This window comes from Spermophilus citellus (assembly GCF_964194105.1).
Source record: "Spermophilus citellus genome assembly, chromosome: 9".
NCBI lineage: Eukaryota > Metazoa > Chordata > Mammalia > Rodentia > Sciuridae > Spermophilus > Spermophilus citellus.
This window is the reverse complement of record NC_138191.1, coordinates 108,702,769-108,729,507: the sequence shown is the minus strand read 5'-3', so window position 1 is coordinate 108,729,507 and position 26,739 is coordinate 108,702,769. Positions and strand designations below refer to the sequence as shown.

General features: G+C 35.3%; 1 protein-coding gene across 8 annotated transcripts in view; it reads right to left on the bottom strand.

Moving 5' to 3' along the window:
- Positions 1–26,739, bottom strand: part of SCMH1 (Scm polycomb group protein homolog 1) — a 189,939-nt gene that overhangs the window by 32,109 nt on the left and 131,091 nt on the right. For 7 of the 8 annotated variants that reach the window (XM_081308956.1, XM_081308951.1, XM_081308952.1 and 4 more), the window contains one exon: positions 3,452–3,684. The exons of the other annotated variant lie outside the window; for it this stretch is intronic. In XM_081308956.1, the coding sequence (XP_081165082.1) occupies positions 3,452–3,684 (233 nt within the window). The remainder of the gene's footprint in view (positions 1–3,451; positions 3,685–26,739) is intronic. 8 annotated transcript variants of the gene reach the window in all.

The window sequence follows — 26,739 nt, the reverse complement described above, 5'->3', positions numbered from 1 at the left end:
GAACTCAGGGGCACCTGACCACAGATCCACATCCCCAGCCCTATTTTGTATTTTTATTTAGAGACAAGGTCTCACTGAGTTGCTTAGCACCTCACTTTTGCTGAGGCTGGCTTTGAGCTTGTGATCCTCCTGCCTCAGCTTCCTAAGCCGCTGGGATTATAGGCATGTGCCACTATGCCTAGCTGCAGAGCTAGATTTTAATGCATGTTTATACTAGCTTCAATACTATCATATGAAATCCCAGATTCTTTAGAAACTGGGCAGCTAAAAGCAAAAAGAAAAAAGCGTACTATGGCTTAAGTCTCTACTGACATTATTTGTTACTTTCTGTTTTTAAAAATAAAAATGACACTTCTAACTCTACAAACTACTATTCTGTCCTACCTCTTTCCTCACACATCCTATTCTAGCAATTCCTAATCATAACACTTCTCTAAAAACCCTGAAGGTGTTCCTAGCCCACACCTTCAATATTTAGTTGTCTCTTCTTCCTGAAGTAGCCTTTATTCTTTTATTTACCTTACAAATTTCGGTTCATCTAGGAAGTTTTCCTCTAACTACTACCTTTTTTATTCTCTGTACTTTGTATTGTTGCATTTGTCAATGTATTGAAATTTACATAAATAACACTGTCATTGTCATTATATGTTTGCATACTGCCTCCTGGAGCTGCTTGAGGGTCTGATTCTGAGTGTCATTTCTAGCATGGTGCTTGACATATATAACACGTTTTTTTAAAAATTTTTAAAATTAAAAAAAATTTCTATTTGTTCTTTTTAGTTAAATATGACAGTAGAATCTACTATGATATATTTATAAATCATGGAATACATCTTATCCTAATTAGGACCCCAGTTTTGTGGATGTACATAGTGTTGAGATTCACTGTGGGGTATTCATATGTGTACACAGGAAAGTTATGTCAGATCCCACAGTGCAGAGCACCAACAAAGGGGAAGTAATAAAGAGGATTTGAGAGAAATGTATTTTCTTTAAGCTGCTCAGGGAAATCTCTGGAGGATAAAGATGTCAGGGTGTTCCAAGAAATAGTTTTCTAAAAGCGTATCTAATATAATGCAAACACAAACATTACCAAGATCCAGTAATCCCCTTTTACTAAATGTCCCATTAAAGGTCAACTACTGTGAATTTTATAAACCTGTCTGCTTGCTAGGAGTACACTCTCTGAAGAGAGTATGCTGATGGCAGTAGGCATGCATACAATGGTCTTGCCTGGAAAAGCCCTCATGCAAACCCTTAACAGAAATGGACGTCTGCTCATATTTCCCAAAATCTCTAAAAGTGAAAATCCAAATAACCAATGAGTCAGGAATGAAGGGAAACTTCAATGAGTTGGTAGAATTTTGTGGGGTCCCTAAAGGAGCAAGTTATGTGCCTGGATATTGTAGAAGAAAGCAGAAAGATGATTCCTATTTCAGATAGGTGCATTTCCATGTATTTTATCTTGTCACATATTACATCATCTCTATTATACAGGTGACAAAATTGGGGCCCAGAGCCTTACTCAAAGACGCTTTCCCAGAGTCACACAGGTAGCCACAAATGGAGGTGACATCTGAACCTAAGTCTGACTGGCTTAAAAGCCTTCCTTTTTGCTTCAAAAAGGAATGTTATGCTCATAGGTAAAATGGGTGGTATATACTCTTACAGAAGTAGGTAAAAGAATAGAAGGGGAATGAGGGAGTCATAAGCCAGGCCATAAAATACAAATGTGATGAGAATGATTGCTTTCAAGAAGGATGGAAAGAAAGAAGACTTTGGCCACTATGTTTAAGATTACATGAGGGAGCAGAGCATAATAGTTAGGTTCTGAAGTATCTTAATGGTCAACCATCCATCCAATACTTCTATTCCCTCTCCCTGAAAACATTCCTCTCATAAAGTCACCAGTCTCTAGCAAAACACCTCTAGTCCCATTTTGGGATATAATTAACTGTTCCTTTTATGTTGAGACAAAGAACTTCTGCTTAAGTTTCTGTTTATTGTTTCAGTCTTTGGAGTCCCACAGATAGTTTTCTTCCTCTTTGACAATCTTTACAATGTGTTCACATCATCAAAACTATGGCTTCTCTGACTTTGGCATCCCTAGGGCCTTCAGCCTTTTCTCCACAACATGAGAAAGAAGAATATAATAGAGATAAAAATAAATCAGGACCTGGGTTAGGGGTTAGTGGTAATAGGTCAGATATATCATATGTTATATAGGAAGATTAGGAAGTGACATTGAGTGTTTAAAGCCAATTAGTAGGAGACAACTGAGATTGGTAACATCATCATTTTAAATTATCCATCCATCCATTGATCCATCCATCCAACCATCCATCTATCCATCCATTCTGCACATACTGAACATCTCCCAAGAGACTGAGATACAAGGCACTGCAGAAGAAAAAGAAAAGAAAAAGATTAGGTTATTGAGGACTTTGAGGAGCTTATATTCTATAAGGACTGAAGTTAGTTGGAGCTACTAATCTACTAAACAAATAAAACAACTAACTAGCCCTAGGGAAGAATATGAGACTGAAATGGATTGCCCAGGAGGAACTGGGCATCATTTCCACATTGGAACTCAGATATTCTAGTTCAGGAAGGAGAGTCTGAGAAATCCACTGATAGGAAGTAATGAGGAGGGGATGGTAGAGGGGCCCTAGAGAAGCAGCCGAAGAGCCTCCTCTTCACATCAATGCTTTCCCTAGGGAAGATATCCATGAAGAACTGGAATGTCTAAGAGTTAGTACTTCCAATAATAGTACTCAGAGGAGCTTGATTTAGTAACTTTTTCCAACACTAGAGGTGTTAAGTCCCTTAGGAAATGTAGAGAGTAAATACATGATAGGGCAGTGGTGACCTTGGAATTTGAAGATTTGGGTATCAATCAATACAGTCTCTGCTATGTACTTGTTTAGGACCTAGGAAAATCACTTCACATACATAAGTCTCAACTTACTTAATAATAAAATAACATTAACACAAGCTCCAGAGTTTTGTGAAGATTACATGATGTGAGATAATGGTGTCTAATTCAGAGCCTGACACTAAGTAGGTATCTAATAAATTTTTACAGAAGGGGGAGTGATAGCAAAAGAAATATTTACAGAATAATTTTCTCTTTCTATTCACATGCTGGGAATCTACATTGGGAAAGTTAACAAGGGGCAGAGCCTTCCTCCTATGAAAGACTAGATAGAATCCCCCCCCCATGTGAGTAACTTTCATCAACGTTAAAATTTGTCTCCACTATTCTATCTCTAATAGTATCAACTCCAGGTAAAAAGCTAAGTAGAGATGACAGTTTGGGATATTCCTCTTAAAGTCATACATTAGGTGGGGAATAGGAACAGATCTGCTGCTTTCCGAGATAAACTGGTATGAATGAATTACCCCTTTATAGCCCCTTACCCCTTTCTGGGAATCCCACATTTTTACCTACCTTACTGCCAGGTTTGGGACCCCTCTTCTTTGGGAATTTCAAAGATTCAGCTGACTTGGATGGGGTAGAGATGGGATGGGAAATAAGGGTCTTGGGTGTTCGACCCCGCTTCTTTCCTGGTTTACGCCCCCTCTGCCCTGGTTGATGCTCCAAGACAGTTTTGGTGCTGCTGTGGATGCTGGGCTTCTCAGTGTTCACATCAGACGCAGGGAAGGGATTCTTTGGAATCACAACTGCAAGAAAAAGACTCATTCTATCACGCCCTCCTTTGCCTGCATTCCCATCCCAGACAAGGAAAAAAGAATTTGCACTTTTGCTCAGGTAGTTTTGCACTAGGGAACTAGTTTCCTGTCATTTGACCCAAAAATTTAAAAAAATTCAGAAGAAAACTGAATTTTAATTGGCTAGAAATGAAGGTTTTTAAAATTATTTCTAGCAGCAAAAATATTAAAAATTTCTCCCCAGGTATCTTAGAGAAGCATTGTGACCTAAGTCCAAGTTGAGGTTAGAATGGCTCTAAGGAATGCACAATCTTTTCTTGCTGAGAATGAAGATACAAGGCTCAGAAGAGAAAATGATGGCTTTGCCAGGTGATGCAGTGAGATGGGATAAGGACTCTGTTTTGAAACTGAGTACTGATGACCAAGTCTACATCAATCAACTTGAAGTTTTAATATGATTATTGTAGCAAGGAACAGTGAAACACATGGAAATATAAATCTGACAGCATATGTCTTTACCTTAAAATCCTTTGCTCCTTAATACTTTTGAGAAGTTTAAATTCTTTATCATGATTTTCAAAGGCTTTTGTATCTTTGCCCCTATCTTGCCCCCGCCCCATTATGTTTGATGTCATTTCCTGTCACCCATCTTTGTGTTCCAATAGTTCTACATATTAAGCTCTCTATTATTCTTGGTTAAGCATACATAACACTAAATTTTCAGCCCTCAATCCAGGGCTGCCTCCATACTGAGGCCTTCTCTGACCATGCCCTACTCAAGTAGAGCCCTCCCCAATTTCTAAAAGATTTTGTAGATTTCTGTGTTAGAGTGCTTCTTAATTTTACTCTTATCCTTAAATTGAGATTTTTTGAGATAAGGAATATCTAATTCATTTCATAAAAGTTATTGAGCACTTACTACAAGTTATGCACTGTTCTAAGCCTTCGAAATAGAACAATGAAAAAGCAGTTTCCAAGCTCATGGAGATTTTTTCCTAGAGGGAGAGACAGAGAGTTGACAAACAAATACACAGATAACATCAGACAGTGAAAAGTGTAAGGGTGTGGAAACTGAGGTGGACCAAAAGTCCTCTTCAAGGAGATGACATTTACACAGAGCTCCCAAATGAGGCAAAGGCAGAAGTCTACAAAGATCTGAGGAAAGAACCTTCCAACTATAGAGTGTAACAAGGGTAAAGATTCTGAAATAGGAATATGTTAGTGTGTCTGAGGAATGGAAAGGAGTCAGTAAACTGAGTGAGCAAAAGGGAGAGTAGAGAGAGATTAGGTTAGAGAAGGAGCAGCAAGAAGACTGAGTAGGACTCTGCAGACATGAAAATGAATCGAACTTATTCTAGGTATGAAGGGGAGTCCCTGAATGGGGAGTGACATGGAACTGCTCTGACTATCCTGTGAGTGGGGCAAGAGTAGAATTAAGGAACCAGTTGATTACAGCAGATGGGTAAAAGATGCAGAATATGAACTCCAAGTATAGTGAAGTTTATGCAGAAATCAATGTTAACTGTAGTAAGTCTTATCCATATGGAAAACAGTGAGACTTGACCCCTAACTCACACTAGATAATAAAATTAACATGAAAACAAAAACACCAAACATCTAGAATAACACAAAGGGAAAATCATCAAAACTTGGGTTAGGCAAAGAATTAATTAAATAGGGTACAAAAGCATTAATTATAAAGGAAAAGAATGGCATATAACTTCATTAAAAGAAAACATTTCTGGTCTGGGGTTCAGTGGTAGAGCACTTGCCTAGCAAGTATGAGGCCCTGTGTTTTATCATCCTTAGCACCATGGGGGGAAAAAAGAAAGAAAAAAATCTCCATTCATCAAAAGACAAAACTAAAACTTAAAAGGACAATTCAGGGAGTAGAAAAAAATATGTGAGAAAAATAATATCTAGCATATGTAAAAATGAGTAATAGAAAGATTGACAACCTAATTTTAAAAATGGCTCTCAAGAGGCACTTCACAAAGATGGATATAAAAATGGATAATAAACATATGAAAATTTGCTAAATATTATTGTCAGAGAAATGCAAATTAAAACCATCATTATTACACCTCTACTCAAATTGCCCAAATCAAAAGGACTGACAATACCAGACAATGGTAAAGATGTGAAGCAACTAAAATTCAACATTGTTGTTGTGAACCTAAATAACTTTGAAAAATTGCTTCGTGTATATCCCATGACCTAACAATTCCACACCTAGGTCTATGTCCAAGATAAATGAGTATGACCACCAAATGATACGCACTAGAATATGTACCACAGCATCTTTCATAGAAAGGCAAAAATGGAAACAGTCTAACTGCCCAACAGAAGAATAGATTTTTAAAATGTGGCATATTTGTAGGGGGGGGGAAATACTATACACAGAAATAAAAAGAATTATTGTGCAGCAAAATTGATAAATCTCATTGCAAAAAATGTTAGACAAAGGAAACCAGAATATATGATTCCCTTTATATTAAGTTTGAAAATAGAAAAACTAATCTAGATGATAGAATAGTGAATACCTTTGGGGGTGTTGAGTGGGTAAGGTTTTGACTAAGAGAGAGCATAAGTGAGTCTTCTGGATGCTGGAAATGAACTGTATCAATATAAAATAAATGAACAAAAAAGACAAAAGATAATGGTGAACTGGAATCTTAGAATATAATCATATTATTGAAAAGGTTGAAAAATAGCTGGATTCCGAATACACTTTGAAAGAAAAGCCGACAAGCATGGATAGTAAACAGAAAATTAGAAAACAGAAAACACAGAATTATACTGAACAGGTTCAATTAAAATCATATTTAGCTATATTCCATTTATGTAAGATGTGTCAAAATGCATTCTTCTGTCATGTATAACTAATTAAAACAAATAAAAAAGTCATATTTAGCATGGTGGCACATGCCTATAATCCCAGCAACTCAGGTGGAGGCTAAGTATATAAATATGCATGTGAATGTATACATGGTGAATGTGGATGTATGCATATATCCATGATTCACAATCAAGACAACAAACATTTTTTACCTCTAAAAGTTTCCTCATGTCTCTCTGTGTGTGTGTATGTGTGTGTGTGTATTAAGAACACAACATGAGATCTAACCTCCTAACAAAATATTAAGTGCACAATACATATTGTTATTATAGGCACCATTTTGTAGAGCAGATCTCTAAAACTTATTCACCTATGTAATTGAAACTTATAACCATAGCCCCTTCCCAAGCCTCTGGCATCCATCATTCCATTTTCTGCTTTTATGTATTTAATTATTTTAGATACTTCATATAAGTGGAATCATATAGTATTTGTCCTTTTATGACTGTCTTCGTTCACTTAGCAAAATGTCCTCTGGGTTTATCCAAGTTGTTACAAATGGTAGGATTTTTTTTCTCCCTGTCCATTTTTAAGGCTGAATTCCACTGTGTACATATATACAATTTTTATTAATCTGTTATTATGGTAATTGAAATTTGGGTTGTTCCCATGGAATATGTGCTTGTATATTCTCATTTTTAAAAGTTCTTAGTTTGGGGTTGGAATGGGGCTCGGTGGTACAGCACTTGCTTAGCATGCATGAGGTCCTGTGTTTGATTCCTAGAAGTGCAAAGAAAAAAAAAAAAGCAGCCTAAGATTTATTTTTTACAATGCTAATATGGAGAGAGAGAACTGACATTCATGAAAGCTCTTTTGGGTCATTAAAGATATAAAAGTTCCCTGAGATCAAAAGATTTGGGAACTGCTGATCTATAATTATAATCTCTTCCTTGCCCTCTTTTTTCTAGATTTGTTTAGGAAAAAAAAAATAACCTTCATTAAATTCAACACTTTACCTATTCTATACCATAGCTTGAGTAAATGAACAAGGTAAATGGTATCACTTTATTTTTTTATTATTATTTTTTAATATTTATTTTTTAGTTCTCAGCGGACACAGCATCTTTGTTTGTATGTGGTGCTGAGGATCGAACCTGGGCCACACATATGCCAGGCGAGTGCACTACCGCTTGAGCCACATCCCCAGCCCAAATGGTATCACTTTAAATTGACCATTCTAAACCCCAAGATTGCCCCAGATTTCTCCAGTAATAAATAGACCACGGAATGTAAACTGGGCAGGGAGGTAAGCGATTCACTTTGGAATTTCTGCCATCATATTGACAAAGTGCTAAGTTCTTAGTTGGTACTCAGGATAGACTTACAGAATAAAAATGTAGAAAATAATTTTACTTCTCTTTTTTCTGTAAGGCTAGACATAAAAGTCCACAATACCTAAAAGACTTGGACAGAGGAAACCAAATAATTATACTGAACAGTTCTGAAAAATCAGGTTATGCAGGTCTTGTGTGAGTAGTTAGTACAGATTAGGCTATGTGCTAATTTCAAAGCTTCTTAGTAAATGGATTTTCTTAAATTATCCTGAGGGACTACAAAATTTGGAAGCTCTTTCTATCAGGAAGGCCTGACCCGCCTTGCCACATTCTAACTTAATTATCCTAGTTAAAAAAAAAAAAAAATGGAGGGGTATCAGGAGACCAAGGATCTAATTCTACTCTTGTCCCCATGGTGTGACTCTGAGTTTATAATCTAAAAACAATCTTCTCTTATTTTCCCAAAAGTAAATAATTAAATAATTTAATCCCTGTCTTACTTCAGAGAAAGACAAAGGATAGGAAAATTTTTATGCTACTAAAGTTAACAGAATTAGACTCTTAATCAACAGTACTTTGATAAAGTTCTTCTTACACATTAGTGATTACACTTGGCAATCATGACCATCTTGTTAAGGCTGACATTTATCATCTCCTTTGAAATTGAAGAAAGTGAGCCTTGGAGAAGTGAAAGTGGCAGAGTCAGGCACGATTCTAATCTTTGGAGCGTTCACTGAACACACTCTGTCATATAGCCTAGGAGGTAGGGAAGATATCTCTAGACTGGTAGGAGTCCAAGGACTGTCATTTTATGTGTTAATTAATTTGACCAGATTAACTGAAGAGTGAATATCCAGGCTTAACAAGCATCTATGTTGGAAAAAAAGAAACATGATTCTTGCTCTAGAGGAGTACAAACTTGAGAAGGCTAAGTGGAGATCTTTGCACAATCAAGCATAATTCAGTGAGTGTGGGAGATACAAAATAAGCCTGAACAACTTGGTCAGAAGGTAATGAGGTGCTCAAAGAAGGATGGGGCCATGTCAAAAGGACACAAGCCAATTTCAAGGGATGTTCACTGGCTTGGAACAATCTGAGCATCAAAACAAATGATAATAACAAATTACAACTCACTGAATAAAATTGGAATCCATGTGTAGTAACTAAATGAATACACAAATAAATAGGGAAGAAGGGAAACCTCTTGCTTATATTAGAATCCTAGTTAATAATTGTCTATGAAATGAGCAAATTAGAAAATAATTTGTAAATGACTAATTCAAGCAAGATTCACCAGTAGTTGCTAAAACTACAGAGTGAACATTTGGTGAGAAACAGAACATTTGTAGTCTCAAAGCACTTCTCCACAAGACAATTAGCTAATTATAAGAGAAAATAGTAACTCTTCAGTGAAGAAACTTGGTATATGCAGCCTGAATAAAGTAGATGAAGTTACTATCTACAGTTACGGGGAAGGTAGCTATCACACACCTCCAATGTGGCACAGTGGTCAAGTGCTCCTGAGTTCAATCCCTGATGCCCCCCCCCCCCAAAAAAAAAGGCAGATATAAACTGTTAAAATTATGAACAAATGGAGGCAATGGTTGGCATTTGCATGTTTCCTAATGATGGAGTTCATCTTGCTGAAAGAAACTGACTTTTATTGAGTACCTAGTATGAAAAGGGTGCTATACTAAGTGTAATAGCAGTGCTATACTAGTGCAATGGACAATCCTCCTTACCACTAAATTGCACTGGGAAGGATATGAAGCAGCACCCACTGGCGATTAAAACAATGAGTTTTAAATTCATGCCTATGAAACACTAAGTAACTTGGCCAAGGCCACCAATAAAGAGTTTTCCCCTCCTTTCCCATAAAGAGGGTTGGATTTGAATTGACAATGTCTAACTTAAAAGTCTTTGCACTTTCTATCATACCATACAACTTTCTTTTTACTAACTCAAGATTCATCCATTCACTAATTTGTTTACTCATTCATCCAACATTTGGTATTGAAAATAGATTATGTAGCAGGTTATGCTATATGAACTTGGAGTACATTGGTGAATGAAGTTTCTGCTGAATTGAGACTAGAATGATAAGAAGGAATCTGGCATGTGAGGAACCGCAGAAAAATGGCAGATGACTCAGTAGATGCTAAAGCTGCAAAGAAAAAGGAAGAGAGACTGCAGCAGAATGAATAAAAGAAATAATTGTACAAGATCAGAAAAATAGAAGAAGTCAGATCAGGAAGGGCCTTCTGGGTCTTGGTAAGGACATGGTCTAATTTAATTTTGAAAAAGGTTGTCCTGGATGGATACTCTGGGGAGAGTGGATTCTAAACAGGCAAAAATGAAGAAGAGACATTAATTAGGAGGCTATTTGTAAAAGTCCATGCAAGAGATGATGGTGGCTGAGAATAACATGATATACATGAAGGTACAAAGAAGTAGATAAATACAAGGTACGGTTTTACAGCAGAGATGACAGCCCTGCTAAATTAAATGGAGCACAGGGAGGGAAGGAGCAATTTAGGATGAAATTTAGGTTTTTAGTCACTTACCAAGATAGGGAAAAATTAGAGGAGGAATAGATTTGGAAGGGGGTGGGTTAGGAATTGAAAAATCTCTTTTGGTTATATTATGTTCTAAATGACTTTTAGATCTCTAGAGATGATGATCAGGCAGTCAAATAAATGAGTCTGAAGTTTGCAGAAAGGTCAAGAATAGAGATATAATTTTGGTAGTCATTAGCATTATAGACATGGAATCACTTAGGGAGAGTACATGTAGGATAAAACAGGAAGACCTAGGACTGAGCCCTGAAGCACTCTAGCAATTAGAGGCTGAGAAGCAGAGAGTGCCAGAGCCAGGGGAGACAGAAGGCTGAGGGGGACAGAGAAAGGAAGATTGAGAGAGTGTGATGTCCCAGAAGTGAAGCCACAGTAGTGTTTCAAGGAGGAGGGAGTGATCAATTGTGCTGAAAATGACTAACAGGGTATGCATTATGAGTGCAGGGAAGGCTTTATAGCAAGGGAAGTCACTGTGTTCTTGCTAAGAGCTGCCTCACTGGATCAGTGGGAATGGAGGACAATTTTAAAAGGCTAAGAACAGAATAAAATGGAAGATGAAGATAGAAATAGCAACTATAGGTTGGTATTTTTAGAAGACTTAACTATGCATAGTTGGCAAAATGGATGCCCAAAGTTGCCTACAACCTAATCCCTGGAACCTGTCAATATGTTACTTACATGGCAAAAGGAATTTGTATATGTAATTATGTTTAAAATTTTTAAATGGGGAGATTATCATGCATTATCGAAGTTGGCCCAATCTAATCACATGAATTTTTATTTTTTAAAAAGTATTTATTTTTTAGTTATAGGTGGACACAATATCTTTATTTCATTTTTATGCAGTGCCAAGGATTGAACTCAGCAAGTGCTCTACCTCTGAGCCACAACCGCAGCCCCTCACATGAATCTTAATAAGTGAATAACACTCCCTAGCAAGAGGCAGGAGAAATGGTAAAGAAGGGGAGATCAGAGAGATACGAAGTGTGAGAACTTGACTCACTGTTGGATGACTGAAGATAAAGGGGCCAGAAGCCAGGGCATGTGAGCATCTCTAGAAGTTGAGTATGGGCCCCCAGCCAACAGTCAGCAAGGACACAGAGACCTCAGCCCTACAGCAACATGAAATTGAATACCCCCAACATTCTAAATGAGTCTGAAAGCAAACCCTTCTCCAGAGTCTCCAGATAAGAACTCAGGCTAGCTGACACCTTGATTTTGGCCTTATGAGACTGGAACAGAGAAACCACTGATCCTACCTGTACTTCAGACCCAAAGAACTGCAAGATAATAAATGCATTGTTTTAAGTCACTAAGTTTCTGGTTAATTGCAATAACAGCAATAGAAAATAATTCATTGTGGAACATCAGAGACATGGGGCATTAGTTGGAACAGAGAGGCAAAGTTAAAGGAGAGATTAGAGATCAGAGTATCTTCGAATGCTGACAATACCTTTGCATGTTTTAGAAAGGAGGGTTTGGGGGAGGCAACTAGTGATGTAGGTGTGAGAGAGGCAAGAAAACATGCAATCAAGAAAACAAGTGGAAAGGCTAACTTTTGATAGAACAGGGACTCTTCATCTATTACAACATAGGCCAAAAAATGGTGATCTGGACCCTTCCCTTGCGTGTGCTCTGTCAGCCCATATATACAATAAATTAAAAGCTGAAGACCTCTTTGGAACACAGATGTTGGACTTTACCTCACATTTCTCTAAGGCCATTTCCACAGTGAGTCATTCCAATCTAACCTGGGTTGATGGCTTATAAATATGCTTTAGAGCCATACAAACTTGAGTTTAAATCATGTCTCCATTACATACTAGTTGTATGACATAATAATATTTTGGCTAAATACTACACTAATATAACTTCATGTTTTGTGGAAACAGAAGGAGAACTGTTCATTCTCTAATTAGTACTTTCAATATGTAAGTCTTTAATCAGAGTATACATTTTTAGTGCTAGTAGTACTACCACTCATTTCAAACTTGCAATAGTAGGTCTACTGGGTCTATACTAGCAATCCTTGGGAAATATAACCTGGACTTTCTCCATTACTTTATATGTTCCTTGAGATTTGACATTAGCTGTTAGTGGTTCTCATATCTGATCTTTTGGGCTCTAAGCCTTGCTGATGTCTGTTTCAGGCTTGCTCTCTGATTCTACTCACCAGTATTTAGTTTTGATGACCACCCTAGGATTCCTAGGATTTAATTTTGGCTAGTATTTTGATTTTAGTTATACAACTCCCTTGTACATGTTAATTTCCAAAGGGATCACATGCCCAAAGTCAAATGGCATGTATGTATGATCTAAAGTTAGGAAAGGCACATGTTAGTAGTATATTACAATGTATCAGATAGTCGGTGGAGAGGAAATTGGGAAAGTGTATGTGAAAAGGGCAGGTTATCCAGCTTATCAACAATAGGACAATGTATACAGGTAGTGTGTGAAATTAGACTAAATTTGATTTGAAAACAGAAGCTAATCACAAAGACTTTCTTAAGTAATAGGTAAGGAATGAAAGCTTGAAGCTATTTCCATGAAAACACAGGACAGCTCTCTTTGGTACTATGTCACCAAGAACAAATTTTAAAAAGCCAAATATACTTGAAGAAAAGATCAAGAGAATCATCTAGGATCTTAAGAAAACTAATACATGAAGTCAATGTTCTGGAAGATCCTAATGCAAAAGATAGGGAAGGAGGGTATAAAATAAATTCCAAGCATCCATGTCTCAATGAACAGTGATAAAGTAAAAAGAATAGTGATCCAGGACAGAATAAACATAGTTCTGTTTAAAAAACTAAACTGTTTTACTCTGGCAAATTTCTCCAGGTTCCATTTTAAGGTCTGCCAATCATTCAACATTTATATCTTTAGAATAAAGATACTCTTCTATATAAGCACAATAAATTTATCATACTTGGTTATAAATGTTCCATAAAATACTGCTTACTTGAGATGTAAGGAGAAATAAAGGTGCATAATAATACAGTGTTTTCAGACACTATTCTCAAAATAATATGGGGCAAATTGATAAAAAGTGGTAAGGATACAGAAAATCTAAATAACTATCATCTTTTTTTTTAAAGAGAGAGTGAGAGAGGAGAGAGAGAGAGAGAGAGAGAGAGAGAGAGAGAGAGAGAGAGAGAGAATTTTTAATATTTATTTTTTAGTTCTCGGCGGACACAACATCTTTGTTGGTATGTGGTGCTGAGGATCGAACCCGGGCCGCACGCATGCCAGGCGAGCGTGCTACCGCTTGAGCCACATCCCCAGCCCCAATAACTATCATCTTATGTTGATTTCCTGGATACATACTGAACACTACAAATACCCTCATTATTAGGCTACATGGAACAATCACAAAAACTCATCACACGTTAAGTCACAAAGAAAATGCTAGTAAGTTTCAATTCTCTCTCATCATAATGCAATGATATTAAAAACAAAATAAAAAACAACCATAAAAATACCAAAATAAAAAACAAAAATACTGACAGAAATTAAAAAATAATCTATTAAAAACTCAAGTGAAAGGGGAAATAAAAATAGGAATTACATAGTAAATTCTGAAAAATAATGATATTGAAAACATTCCATATCAGGATCTGAGATAATTTAAAATCAGTAATTTGAGGAAAATTCATAAATTTAAATTCATCTCTATGAATAAAATAAATTATCAATAATATTAAATTTAAAAATTAAATAACATAAATGAATCATATTTCCAACTTAAAAATAATAGAAAAAGAAAACAAAGTACACCATAAAAATGTACAAGGAAGAAATCATTTAAAAAGCACAAATTAACAAGATAGCAGAAAAACACTAGATTCATTTAATAAATCAAAATCCTGGGTCCCCTCTCAAAAAATTACAAAATACTGATGAAAGAAACCTAGGAGTAATATGTCCCCAAGGCTTATTACAGCCCCAAAATAGCAATGTCCAGAGGTAAGGTTTTAGGAAATGATGGGATCATTTTCATTACATGAAAATATAGAAAGACATCTTATTTTTATGGATTGGAAGAATACTGTTAAAAATGTCCATACCAGCTAGAATAATCTACAGATTAAATGCACTCCCTAACAAAATACCAAAGACATTCTTCATAGAAATAGGAAAAACCCACAAAAGACTCTGAACAGCCAAAGCAAACCAAAGCAAAAACAAAATAAGAAAAAAGTAACAAACAAGCTGGAGCCATTATAATAACTGATTTCAAACACAATATAAAGTGATAATTAAAAAAACAGCATAGTAATGACATAAAAACAAGTGTATAGACCAATGGAACAGAATTGAGAACCCAGAAATAGATCCATATATTTATTGTGGCCAACTGATATTTTACAAAAGCAGCAAGGACGTACATTGGAGAAAGAACAGTCTCTTCAATAAATGGTGCTGGGAAAACTGGATACTGAAGAAGGTGACTAAAATTTTATCTCATTCTCTTATCATACATAAAAATTAACTTCAAATGAATCCAAGATTTAAAATGAACAATCTTTAAAACTGAAATTACTATAAGAAAATACAGGGTAAACTAGGACACTGGTCTGGGCAAAGATGTTTTGGATATGACTGTAAGAACACAGGCATCAAAAGCAAATATTGACAAATGGGATCATAGCAAACTAAAAAAAGAAAAAACTTCTGCATAGCAAAAGAAACAATCAACAGTAAAACAGAGAGAGAGAAAGGGTTTGCAAACTATTCATCTGACAAGGGATGCTATGGTTTGGATCTGGAATGTTTTCCTAATATAGCAATATCCAGGAGTGAGGCTTTTAGGAAATGATTGGATCAGGGAGGCTCTAACTTCATCAATGGATTAATTTTCCTCATGGATTAACAGTGTGAATGGATTATTGGGAAGCAGGACCTAGTTGGGGGAAGCAGGACCTAGTTGGAGGAAGCAGGCCACTGGAGGCATGCCCTGAAAGAGTTTATTGTGTCCCTAGTCCTTTTCTATCTATGAGCAGCTTCTGCCATTTTTTTCTGCTTCATCTCAGGCCCAGAGCAATGGAATCAGGCCAACCATAAACTGAAGCCATAAACCAAAATAAAAATTTTCTCAAGTTGTTTATGTAGGGTATTTTGGTCACAGATGAAAAGCTAACAGGTAGTTGATTTCCAGAATTTATATAGGGAACTCAAATAACTCAACAGCAATAACCCACAAATAATTCAATTATGTAATCAGTGACCTGAAAATATATTTATCAAAAGAGGATATACAAATGTCCAACAAGTATATGAAAAACTATCACCAATTATCAGGAAAATGCAAATCAAAACCACAGTGAGATATCATTTCATCCCAGTTTAGAATAACTATTTTAAAGAGACAAAACAAAAACAAATGTTGATAATGTTAGTTTGAAAGAGAAACTCTCATACACTATTGGTGGGAATTCAAATTAGTATAGCCATTATGAAAAACAGTGTTTTTCTTCAAAAACACTTCAAAAAACAGATTTATTCAAAAATCTGCAAATAGGGCTGGGGTTGTGGCTCAGTGGTAGAGCGCTTGCCTTGCATGTGTGAGACACTGGGTTTGATCCTCAGCACCACATAAAAACAAATAAAACAAAATAAAGGTATTGTGTCCATATACATCAAAAACTTTTTTAAAAAAATCTAGAAATAGAACTACTATATGGTCCAGCAACACCATTACTAGGTATATATTACATGTCCAAAGAAACTGAAATTAGTATGTAAAAGAAATACTTAAAACTTGCATGCTTATTACATCACTATTCACAACAGTCAAGATACAGAATCAACCTAGCTATCCATCAACAAATGAATGAAGAAATGTTTTATACACACACACACACACACACACACACACACACACACAATGGAATCTTATTCAACTATAAAAATGAAATGAACTGGAGGATATTATGTTAAGTGAAATAAGATAGGCACAGAAAGATAAATACCACATGGTCTCACTTATACAGCTAAAAAGCTGATCTCAAAGAAGTCAAGAATATAATTGTGGTTATCAGGACATGAGAGGAAGAGTGTAGAGTAGGGAGGGATTAAGAGAGGGCACAGGGATACATTTGGATAAGAAGAATAACTTCTGATATTCTATAGCACAATAGGAATATTATGGCTGACAACAATTAATGTAAATATTTTGGGATAGCTGGTGGAAGGAATTTTGAATGTTCTTAGCACAAAGAAATGATGTGTATCTGAGATGATGGATTGCTGGTTACCTTGATCTGATTGTTACACATTGGATCTGTCATTACATGTTTGAAATGTCACACCATACACTATAAGTGTACAATTACTGTGTTTACTAAAAATATATTTAAAATTCCTAAAATTTTATGTTTGATGTGTAGAAGGTGTATGTGTGTGCACAACTGTGTGCATGTGCACTTGTGTGTATTTGTAATGGAGACTGAACTCAGGGGTGCTTTACAATTGAGCTATATCCCTAATCATTTTTATTTTGAGACAGGTCTTGCTAAGTTTCTGAGCATCTTGCTAAGCTTCCCAGGCTTGAACTTGCAATCATCCTGCCTCAGACTCCTGAGTAGCTGGGATTACCAACATGTGCCACTATACCTGGATATAAATTGTATATATTTGTGTGATGTGTATTTGTGTACGCTTGTGTGTGCGTATGTATGTGTGCATACACCTGGGAATGGTTAGGGCAAGATAACTGGCATATTCATCACCTCAGATACGTAGCATATTTTGTGGTCCTAGCATTTAGGATCTACTCTCTTAGCCAATTTGAAATATACATTGCTATTTTCATGTAGCATCACCAACTGCTAAAGTTTGCATCTTGAAAGTCCCTCAAAGGCCCATGGATTAAAGGAATAATCCACAGGGGGTTACTCTTGGGAGCTAGTGGAACCTTTGAAAAATGGGACCTAGTAGAAGGACCTTAGGTCATTGGAGGTGTGCCCTGAAAGAGCATACTGGATTTTCAGTCCCTTCCTCTTACTATTTTGCTTCCTGGTCATGGTATTAGCAGTTCTGCTCAGCCATGTGCTCTCACCATGATGTGCTCCCTCTTCATAGCCCCAAAGCAAAAGGGCTAATTGATTATAGACTGAAACCTCTAAAACTGTGAGTAAAATGAGGCTACTCTTTTTTTAAAAAAAAATTTATTGAGTTGTAGATGAACACACAGTATCTTTACTTATTTTTTATGTGATCACTGAGGATCAAACCCAGTGCCTCACACATTTGAGGCAAGTGCTTTATCACTGAACTACAGCCCCAGCCTCAAGGCTACTCTTTTTATAAGTTAATTATTGAGTAATTTCCTTATGGTGATGGAAAATAGACTAATACACCATGATGTGAAATAAATCTAAAAAACTTATTCCTCCAAACTGAAACTTTGTATCCTTGGCCACTTCTTAACTAGTTAAATATACAAAGACCCAATTATAAGTAAGATCATGCTCTGAGGTTCTGGGTAGATTTGCATTTTGTAAAGGATGCTATTTTATACAGTACATAATCAGGCTTCAGAAGCTTGGCTAGTCTGGAGGGGTGTGTTTGTCTCATACAAGTGAGAGAGATGGAGAAAATTAAAGGAAACCAGAGGAGATTAATCCCAGCAGTAATTAACACCCATTTAATTAAGAAAAAATAAATAGTATAGACCAATCATTAGTTAATCTAATCAGAATAAAAAGGAGAAAGATGTGATAATGGGTAAGATGACTGAATCAAAGTCATCTTAAAATATCTAAAGATACCACTTTGCATTTTTATATAAGTAAATTTGTAAACCCACGAAAAGGAGAATTTCTTGGGAAAACGAAGTATACCGAAACCAATCCCAGTAAAAATCAGTAAGTTTAAATGGATCAAGTTTGAGGGAAAATGTAGTGAAAGTTATCAAAGTACTAATCCATAACAAAGCAGTACCCAAGTTCAAAGGGGGAATTTTAAGCTTATCCAGTTCAATTCTAATGGAGCATATAAAGAAAGGTATCAAGGAACTAGCCTATAACCAGTGGCTGGCCAGGATTGTTTGATGGGTGTCATGGAAACTTTATTTATAACAGTACAAGAAAGATGAAATACTTAGAAATAAAGTTAACAAGAAATACTGGAAATATTTACAAAATACTTCTGAAAGTCCTACACAAGTAAACTTTAACAAGTAAAAAGACAAATTTGATAATTTTAATAAGATTTTTAATAAAAATCTAAAATTAAATGAAATATCAAGAAGGCTTTTTAAATTTTTTTTTTGCTCTGGAGCTAGACAAACTGATATCAAAACTCAGATTTAAAAAAGAGAGAAAGAATAGCTAAGAAAACAACAAAAGAAAACCTAAGAGGGTTTAGCCTTAACAGATATTAATATAAATTACAAAGCCTCTATAGTAAAAACTAATGGTACTAGTGTGTTAATAACAGTTACACTAATGGAATAGAAAGAAAGACACAACTATACAACATAAATTTGGTATATGATACAGGTGGTATCTCAAATCACTGGGGCAAAGACAGACATTTTAATAAATGATGGTAGAAAAATTGATAGCCTTTGGAGAAAGACTGAGATTTCTTCTATCATGCATAAGAATAAACTTCAGGTGGCTCAGAGGTCTAAACACACACACACACACACACACACACACACACACACACATATTTCCCCTCAGGAAAATATGGTAAACTACTATAATAAAAAGTTGATAAATTTAAGTATAAAATAAAATTAAAACTTTGCATGGCAGATAGTCAAACAAAACACCATAAGCAAAGTTTAGAACTAATTGGTTTGCATGCAACAGTTATTTCTATTGCTTATTTTACCCCAAGGTGACATGCTGGGAACCTACAAAGACAGATTAGAGACTCTGTTGCTGAATTAAACATTCTAGAACATTACTGCAATTCAAAGAATGAGGAGCTAAAAGTCACAAACTAACAACATGGACACAGGGAGGAACAATCAGAGAGGGAACTCAGGTCCCACACCTTGGCATCTATGCATACATCAAAAACATAAAAGTCCTAGAACAAATAAGATAATTACACACAAAAGGACATGTGGAAAAAAAAAAAGAAAAGAAAAAGAAAAAAAAAGGTAGAGGAATCCACCTTAATTGATGCACAAGTCCAAGAGTTCTGAAAACAGAAGAAACAGGCACACAGATCTCCCCAAATCCACAATCCCTCAACGAAGGATCTCACTGATAGTGAAGTGAATGAAAACCCAGAGAAAGATTATTAAGAACTGATTATCAAAAATGTTCAAAGAACTAAAAGAAGATTTAAGGAAGGAATTAAGAGATGAATTACAGGAGATGAAAGACTACTTTAATAAAGAAATATTTCTATTTCTAGAAATCAACTAGAACTCCTAGAAATGAAAGATATACAATCAATCAAAATACGAACTCACTTGAAGGCATCACTAACAGATTAAATGATATAGAAAATTGACCCTCAGTCCTTGAAGACAGAACTTTAGGCATTGAAGAGAGGCTATATGATCTTGAATACACAGAAGGCAGTAAAAGGGGAAAATTATAGAACATGCCCAGAATATACTAGAACTCTGGGACAACTTTAAAAGACTAAACCTGAGAATCACTGGACTAGAAGAGAACATGGAGATAGAAACTAAAAGTGTAAAGGACATTTTCATGAGATAATTACTGAAAACTTCATCCATATCAGGAATGAAATAGACATCCACATATAGGAGACTTAGAGGACCCTAAATATACTCAGTCAAATGAGAAGTTCACTGAGACATATCATAATAAAATTTCCTAACATCAAAAATAAGGAAAGAATATTAAAAGCCACAAGAGAGACACATCAGGTGACATTTAGAGGCAAACCAGTAAGGCTCACTTCTGATTTCTTAGCTCAGACCCTAAAATCAAGGAGGGCCTACAATGAAATATTCCAATCCCTAAAAGAAAAAAAACTTCAGTGAAGGTTACTATACCCAGCAAAACTCAGTTTCTAATTTAAGGGTGAAATAAAAACTTTCCATAACAAGAATAACCTAAAAAAATTCAGCACCAAGTGAGCACTAAAAAGAATACTCACGGGCTGGGATTGTGGCTCAGCGGTAGAACGCTTGTCTAGCATGGGCGGGACCTGGTTTTGATTCTCAGCACCACATTAAAAAAAAAAATAAAGGCATTGTGTTGTGTACATCTACAAAAAAAAATTCTCTTTCTCTCTCCCTTTCTCCTTAAAAAAAAAAAAGAATACTCACATTAGCAAGGATGATGGAATGTGTTAGACATCATTACCCAAAATACATGTACGAAGACACGAATTGGTGTCAACATACTTTATATACAACCAGAGATACGAAAAATTGTGCTGTATATGTGTAATAAGAATTATAATAATATATTCTGCTGTCATTTATTTTTTTAAAAAATCAGTTAAAAAGAAAAAAAATTAAGAAAGAAATAATAAGTAAAAAAAAAAAAAAAGAATGCTCAAAGGTAAAGTACACACAGAGGAATTCAAAACAAATCCTCAAACTCACAGAGGAAGTTCTGTAGGAGAATAATCAACAAAATGAGAATCAAGACAGAATAGAGCAAAAAACCAAAATGGCAGGAAACCACAAACATATTCATACTAATAGTGAATGTTAATAGTCTCAACTTTCCAATTAAAGATACAGATTAGCAGAATGAATCCAAAAACAAGGTCCAACTATATGCTGTTTACAAGATACTCATCTTATAGGCAAAGACATCTACAGGCTACAGGATGGCAAAAAATATCCCAGGCATATGGTCCAAGAAAATAAGATGGAGTAGCTACTCTCAACTGACAAAGTAGATTTCCAGCAAAAACTAATCAGGAGACAGAAAAAGTCCATGATATCTTAGCAAAGGGAACAATCCAATAAGATATAACAATAATAAACATTTATCCATCAAAAGTCAATGTACCAAATTATGTGGAAAAAATAGTTCATGATGTTAAATCCCAAACAGACCCCAACACAATAAATCTAGGGGATTTCAATACTCCCTTGTCACCAATAGACAGGACATAAAAAAAAAAATCAATAAGAGATGTCCAACCTAAACAACACTCTACACCAAATGGTCCAAATGGATATCTATAGAATATTCCACCCCCCAAAATTGAATTCACTTTCTTCTCAGCTTCACATGGAACTTGATCCAAAATAGATCATACCCTAGGCCACAAAGCATATCTTAAGAAATATAAAAAAAGTCAATATAATCCTGTGTATTCTACCAGATCATAATGGAATGAAACTAGACACCAACAGCAAGAAAAATAAGAGAAACCACATAAACACATGGACATTGAAAAATACTCTCTTAAAGAATGGATCATAAAAGAAATGAGAACAGAAATCAAGAAATTCTTAGAAACAAATGAGAATAGAAACACAAATATTAATCTCTGGGACAGCATGAAAGCAATTCTAAGAAGAAAATTTATGGCACTGAGTGCCTACATTAAAAAAACAGAGAGGTCTCAAATAAACAAGCTTATGCTCCAGCTCAAGGCCTCAGAAAATGAACAAATTAATATCCAAACCAGTAGAAAACAGGAAATAATTACAATCAGAGCCAAAATCAATAAAATTGAGGATAAGAAAACAATACACAAGAATGTAATGAAGAGTTGGTTCTTTGAAAAGATAAGTAAAATTGACAATCCCTTAGCAAAACTAACCAAAAGAAAGAGAGAGAACAGCTTGAGATAGGAGGATTGCGAGTTCAAAGCCATCCTCAGCAAAAGCAAGGTGCTATGTAACTCAGTGAGATCTTGCCTCTAAATAAAATTCAAAATAGGGCTGGGGATGTGGCTCAGTGATAGACAGCCCCTGAGTTCAATTCCTGGTACCCCCTCGAAAACAGTGAGAAGATGCAAATAAGATCAGAGATGAAAAAGGAGCTATAAAACTACAGACCCTGCTGAAATATAGAGGATTATCATTTGAAAATTTATACTCCAATAAACTGGAAAACTTGGAAGACAGTGACAAATTCTGGATACATATGACCTGCCCAAATTGAATCAGGAAGATACACAAAACCTAAAGAGACCAATATCAAGTAATGAAATTGAAACAGCAATTAAAAGCCTTCCAAAACAAACAAAGAAACAAAAAACCCCCAAACCCAGAACTAGACAGATTCTCAGCTGAATTCTACCATATCTTTACAGAAGAAAAAACACCAGTCTTCCATGAAATTGAAAGGGAGGGAATGCTCCCAAATACTTTAAATGAAGCTAGTATACCTGATATAAACAGAAAACAATGCATCAAAAAAACTATAAATATCCCTGATGAATACAGTTGCAAAATCCCTTAACAAAATATTAGCAAAATGCATTAAAAATACATAAAAAATAAACCATAATCAAATGGGTTTCATTCCAGGAATGCAAGATTGGTTCAACATATGCAAATTGATAAATGTAATTCATCTCTTAAACAGAATAAAGGATAAAAATCACATAATCATCTCAATAGATGCAGAAAAGGCCTTTGATTAAATCCAACACCTGTTCATGTTAAAAAATGCTGGAGAAGGTAGGGACTGAAGAAACTTATCTCAATATTGTAAAGTCCATTCATGACAAAAACCAAAGCCAACATCATACTAAGTGGAGAAAAAACTAAAAGCATTTTCTCTAAATTCAGGAACAAGACAAGGCTGTTCACTCTCACCACTCAACATAGTTCCTGAAAAATTAGCCAGGTAAGAAAAGGACATCAAAGGGATAAAAATAGGAAAAAAAAATCAAACTATCTCTGTTTGCTGATGATATGATTATATATCTAGAAGGTCCAAAAAATTCCACCAGAAGACTTCTAGAGCTTATAAATGAATTTAGCAATGTAGCAGGATACAAGATCAACACCCATATATCAAGAACTTTCCTGTACTCCATCAGTGATTCAGCCAATGAAGAAATTAAAAAAAACCATCCCATTCATAATAACCTCAAAAAGTTAAATACTTGGGAATTAATCTAACCAAGGAGATAAAAGAGCTCTACAATTAGGGCTGGGGTTGTGGCTCAGTGGTAGAGTGCTCTCCTAGCATGTGCGGGACACTGGGTTTGATCCTCAGCACCACATAAAAATAAAATAAAGGTATTATGCCCAACAACAACTAAAACAAAATATTTTTTTAAAAAGAGCTCCACAATGATAATTATAGAACACTGAAGAAAGAAACTGAAGAAGACTTTAGAAAATAGACAACTTGGACAGGTAGAATTATTGTCAAGATGGCCATACAACCAAAAGCAATATATAGATTCAATGCCATCACTATCAAAATATCAATGACATTCTTCACAGAATTAACAAAAAACAATTCTTAAATTCATCTGGAAGAATATGAGACACAGAATAACCAAAACAACACTATGCAAAAAAAATGAAGCAGGAGGCATCACAATATATGATCTGGAATTATACTACTAATCTGTAGTAACAAAAACAGTATTGGCATCAAACTAGACACAAACACCAATGGAACAGAATAGAAGACATAAAGAGACAAAGCCACATACATATAGCTATCTGATATTTGACAAAGATGTCAAAAATATATCTTGGAAAAAAGACAGCCTTTTAAACAACCAGTGCTGAGAAAACTGGATAGTTATATGTAGAAAAATAAAATTAGACCCCTATTTCTCACCCTGCACAAAACTCAAATTGAAATGAATCAAATACTTAGAAATTAGACCAGAAACTTTACAATTTCTAGAAGAAAACATAGGGTCAAACACTCCATATATAGGTGCTGGCACTGACTTCCTTAACAAGACCTGCAAAACTCAAGATCAACACCCATATATCAACCATATATTAACAACCATAAACCAAGAAGCAATAAGTGGGATATCATCAAACTAAAAAACTTCTGCACAGCGAAGGAAACAAGAATATGAAGAGAGAGCATACAGAACTGGAGAAAATCTTGGCCAGCTACCCCACCAATAGGGGATTAATATTCACAATTTATAAAGAACTCAAAAAACTTAATACCAAAACAAACCAACAAATAACTTAATCAATAAATTGGGCAAAAGAATTAAAACAGAAACTTCTCAAAAGAAGAAACACAAATGGCCAAGAAATATATGAAAAAATGTTCAGCATCTTTAGTAATAAGGAAAATGCAAATAAAAAATACACTGAGATGATTCTCTCACTCCAGTCAGAATGGCAATAATCAAGAATATGAACAACAATAAATGCTGGTGAGGTTACTGGGAGAAAGATACACCTATGCATTGCTGGTGAGACTGTAGACTAGTACAACCACTCTGGAAAGCAGTATGGATATTCCTCAGAAAACTATGAATGGAACCACCCACCATATGACCCAGTTATCTCTCTCCTTGGTATTTTCCCCCAAAGATCTAAAAATCAGTGTACTATAACAACACAGCCATGTTTATAGCAGCATAATTCACAATAACTAAATTATGGAATCAACCCAGATGCCCGTCAAAACATGAATGGATTAAAAATTTGTGGTATACAATGGAGTTCAGACATAAAAAAGAATTAAATGATGGCATTTGCCAGTAAATGGATGGAAGAAATGGAGAATATCATGCTAAGTAAAATTATCCAAACTCAGAAACTCAAAGGTTGAACATTTTCTCTCATATGCAGAAGGTAGAGTAAAATAAAAGAAAGGGGGAGAGTAGGATAGGATAACATAAACAATCAATCAAATACAAATTAATAGACAAGTGAGAGAAAGTCTAGTAGAGTAGAGGAAGAAGAATGGGAGAGGGGAGGGAGGACAGGAAGGAAATGTGGGAGAAGGAGAAATGGGGATATCATGAACTGAAATAAATTTCCATAAATGTATAAATTTGTTGAGATGAAACCAACTACTATGTATAACTATAAAGCTCTAATAATAATCAAAGATATGTTAAACTTATAAAAAGAGAAATGCAAATTATAACTATACTGAGAAACCATTTCTTACCCATCAGTTTGGCAAAAACTTCAAAACCCTGATAATAGATTCTATTCATAAGGCTACAGGAAAATAAGCAATGTTACATTGCTAGTGAGAATAAAATCAGTATCATCTCTGTAGAGGGGAATTTGGCAATATCTAACAAAATTATTACCTTTAGACTCAATAATACCATGTCTGGAAATTTATCCTGAAGATATATATCCAAAGTATTAAAATACATATATAAAACTTAATTAACTGCAGCATTATTTGTGATTGTAAAATACTGGAAATACCTGAGGCCCAAATGCAAAAGATTGGTTGACTAAACTATGGTATGTATAAATACATAATGGTATATTCTACAACTTAGAATGAGGGAGAGCTTTGTGCTTGCAATGGAGTGACTCCCAGAGTAAAGTATGCTACCTTTTGTGCAAGAAAGAAGGGTGAGAAAAAAAATGCATACATCTGCTTAATTTGCAAGATGAAATAGTGGAAGGATAAATCAGAAGACAAGGAAAGTGATTATTCACAGAGGGTAGTGGTAGTGATGGGAATAGGTAAAAGGAAAAAGGAAAGATACTTCTCCCTGTAAACTTTTTGACTGCTGGAAGCTAGTTAATTTTCTGCATAATCAAATAATAAAATTAAATCTACAAAAAATGGGGAAAAAGCTAAACTTAAAATAATGTAAAGAGAAACAAGTGGACCCAACTGTGTTTTACATGAATAACATACATTGATGAAAAAAATTATTTGAGCAAATTTTGAACATAATAACTGTATATCATCCACCCAGGGAGGGAAAATGTGAACAAATCTTGAGCTCTTACTAGTAGTTCCCCTCGACACACAATGGTATAAGTGTGGCAAAACTATTTTATGTGGATTATGAGACTGATGTCGGTGGGAGCCAAGGTTATTACTTACTATAGAAAAAGGTGAATCCAAAAATATCCTACCACCCTATAAATATTGGGAATGTCCTTGGATAGTTGTCTGACAGCTTTTCTTCTTCATCCACACTCATACTCCTTAGTGGTTCTCAAACTTTGCCAGCATCAGCATCACCTATAAGGATTGTTACCCCAGGTTTCTGAGCCCTAGGCTCTTGAGTATCTGATTCAGCAGGTCTGGGTATTTTCTAACAAAATACTGGGTGCTGCTGACACTGCTAGTCTCAGGGGGTCATACTTTCAGAACACAACCCTAGATGTCTCTAGATCTCTTTAATGGTATCTATAATTAAAACTTCCAAATTTACATTACCAGCTTAGAAGTCTCTCTTAAACTTGACTAAAAAAATATCTCCCACT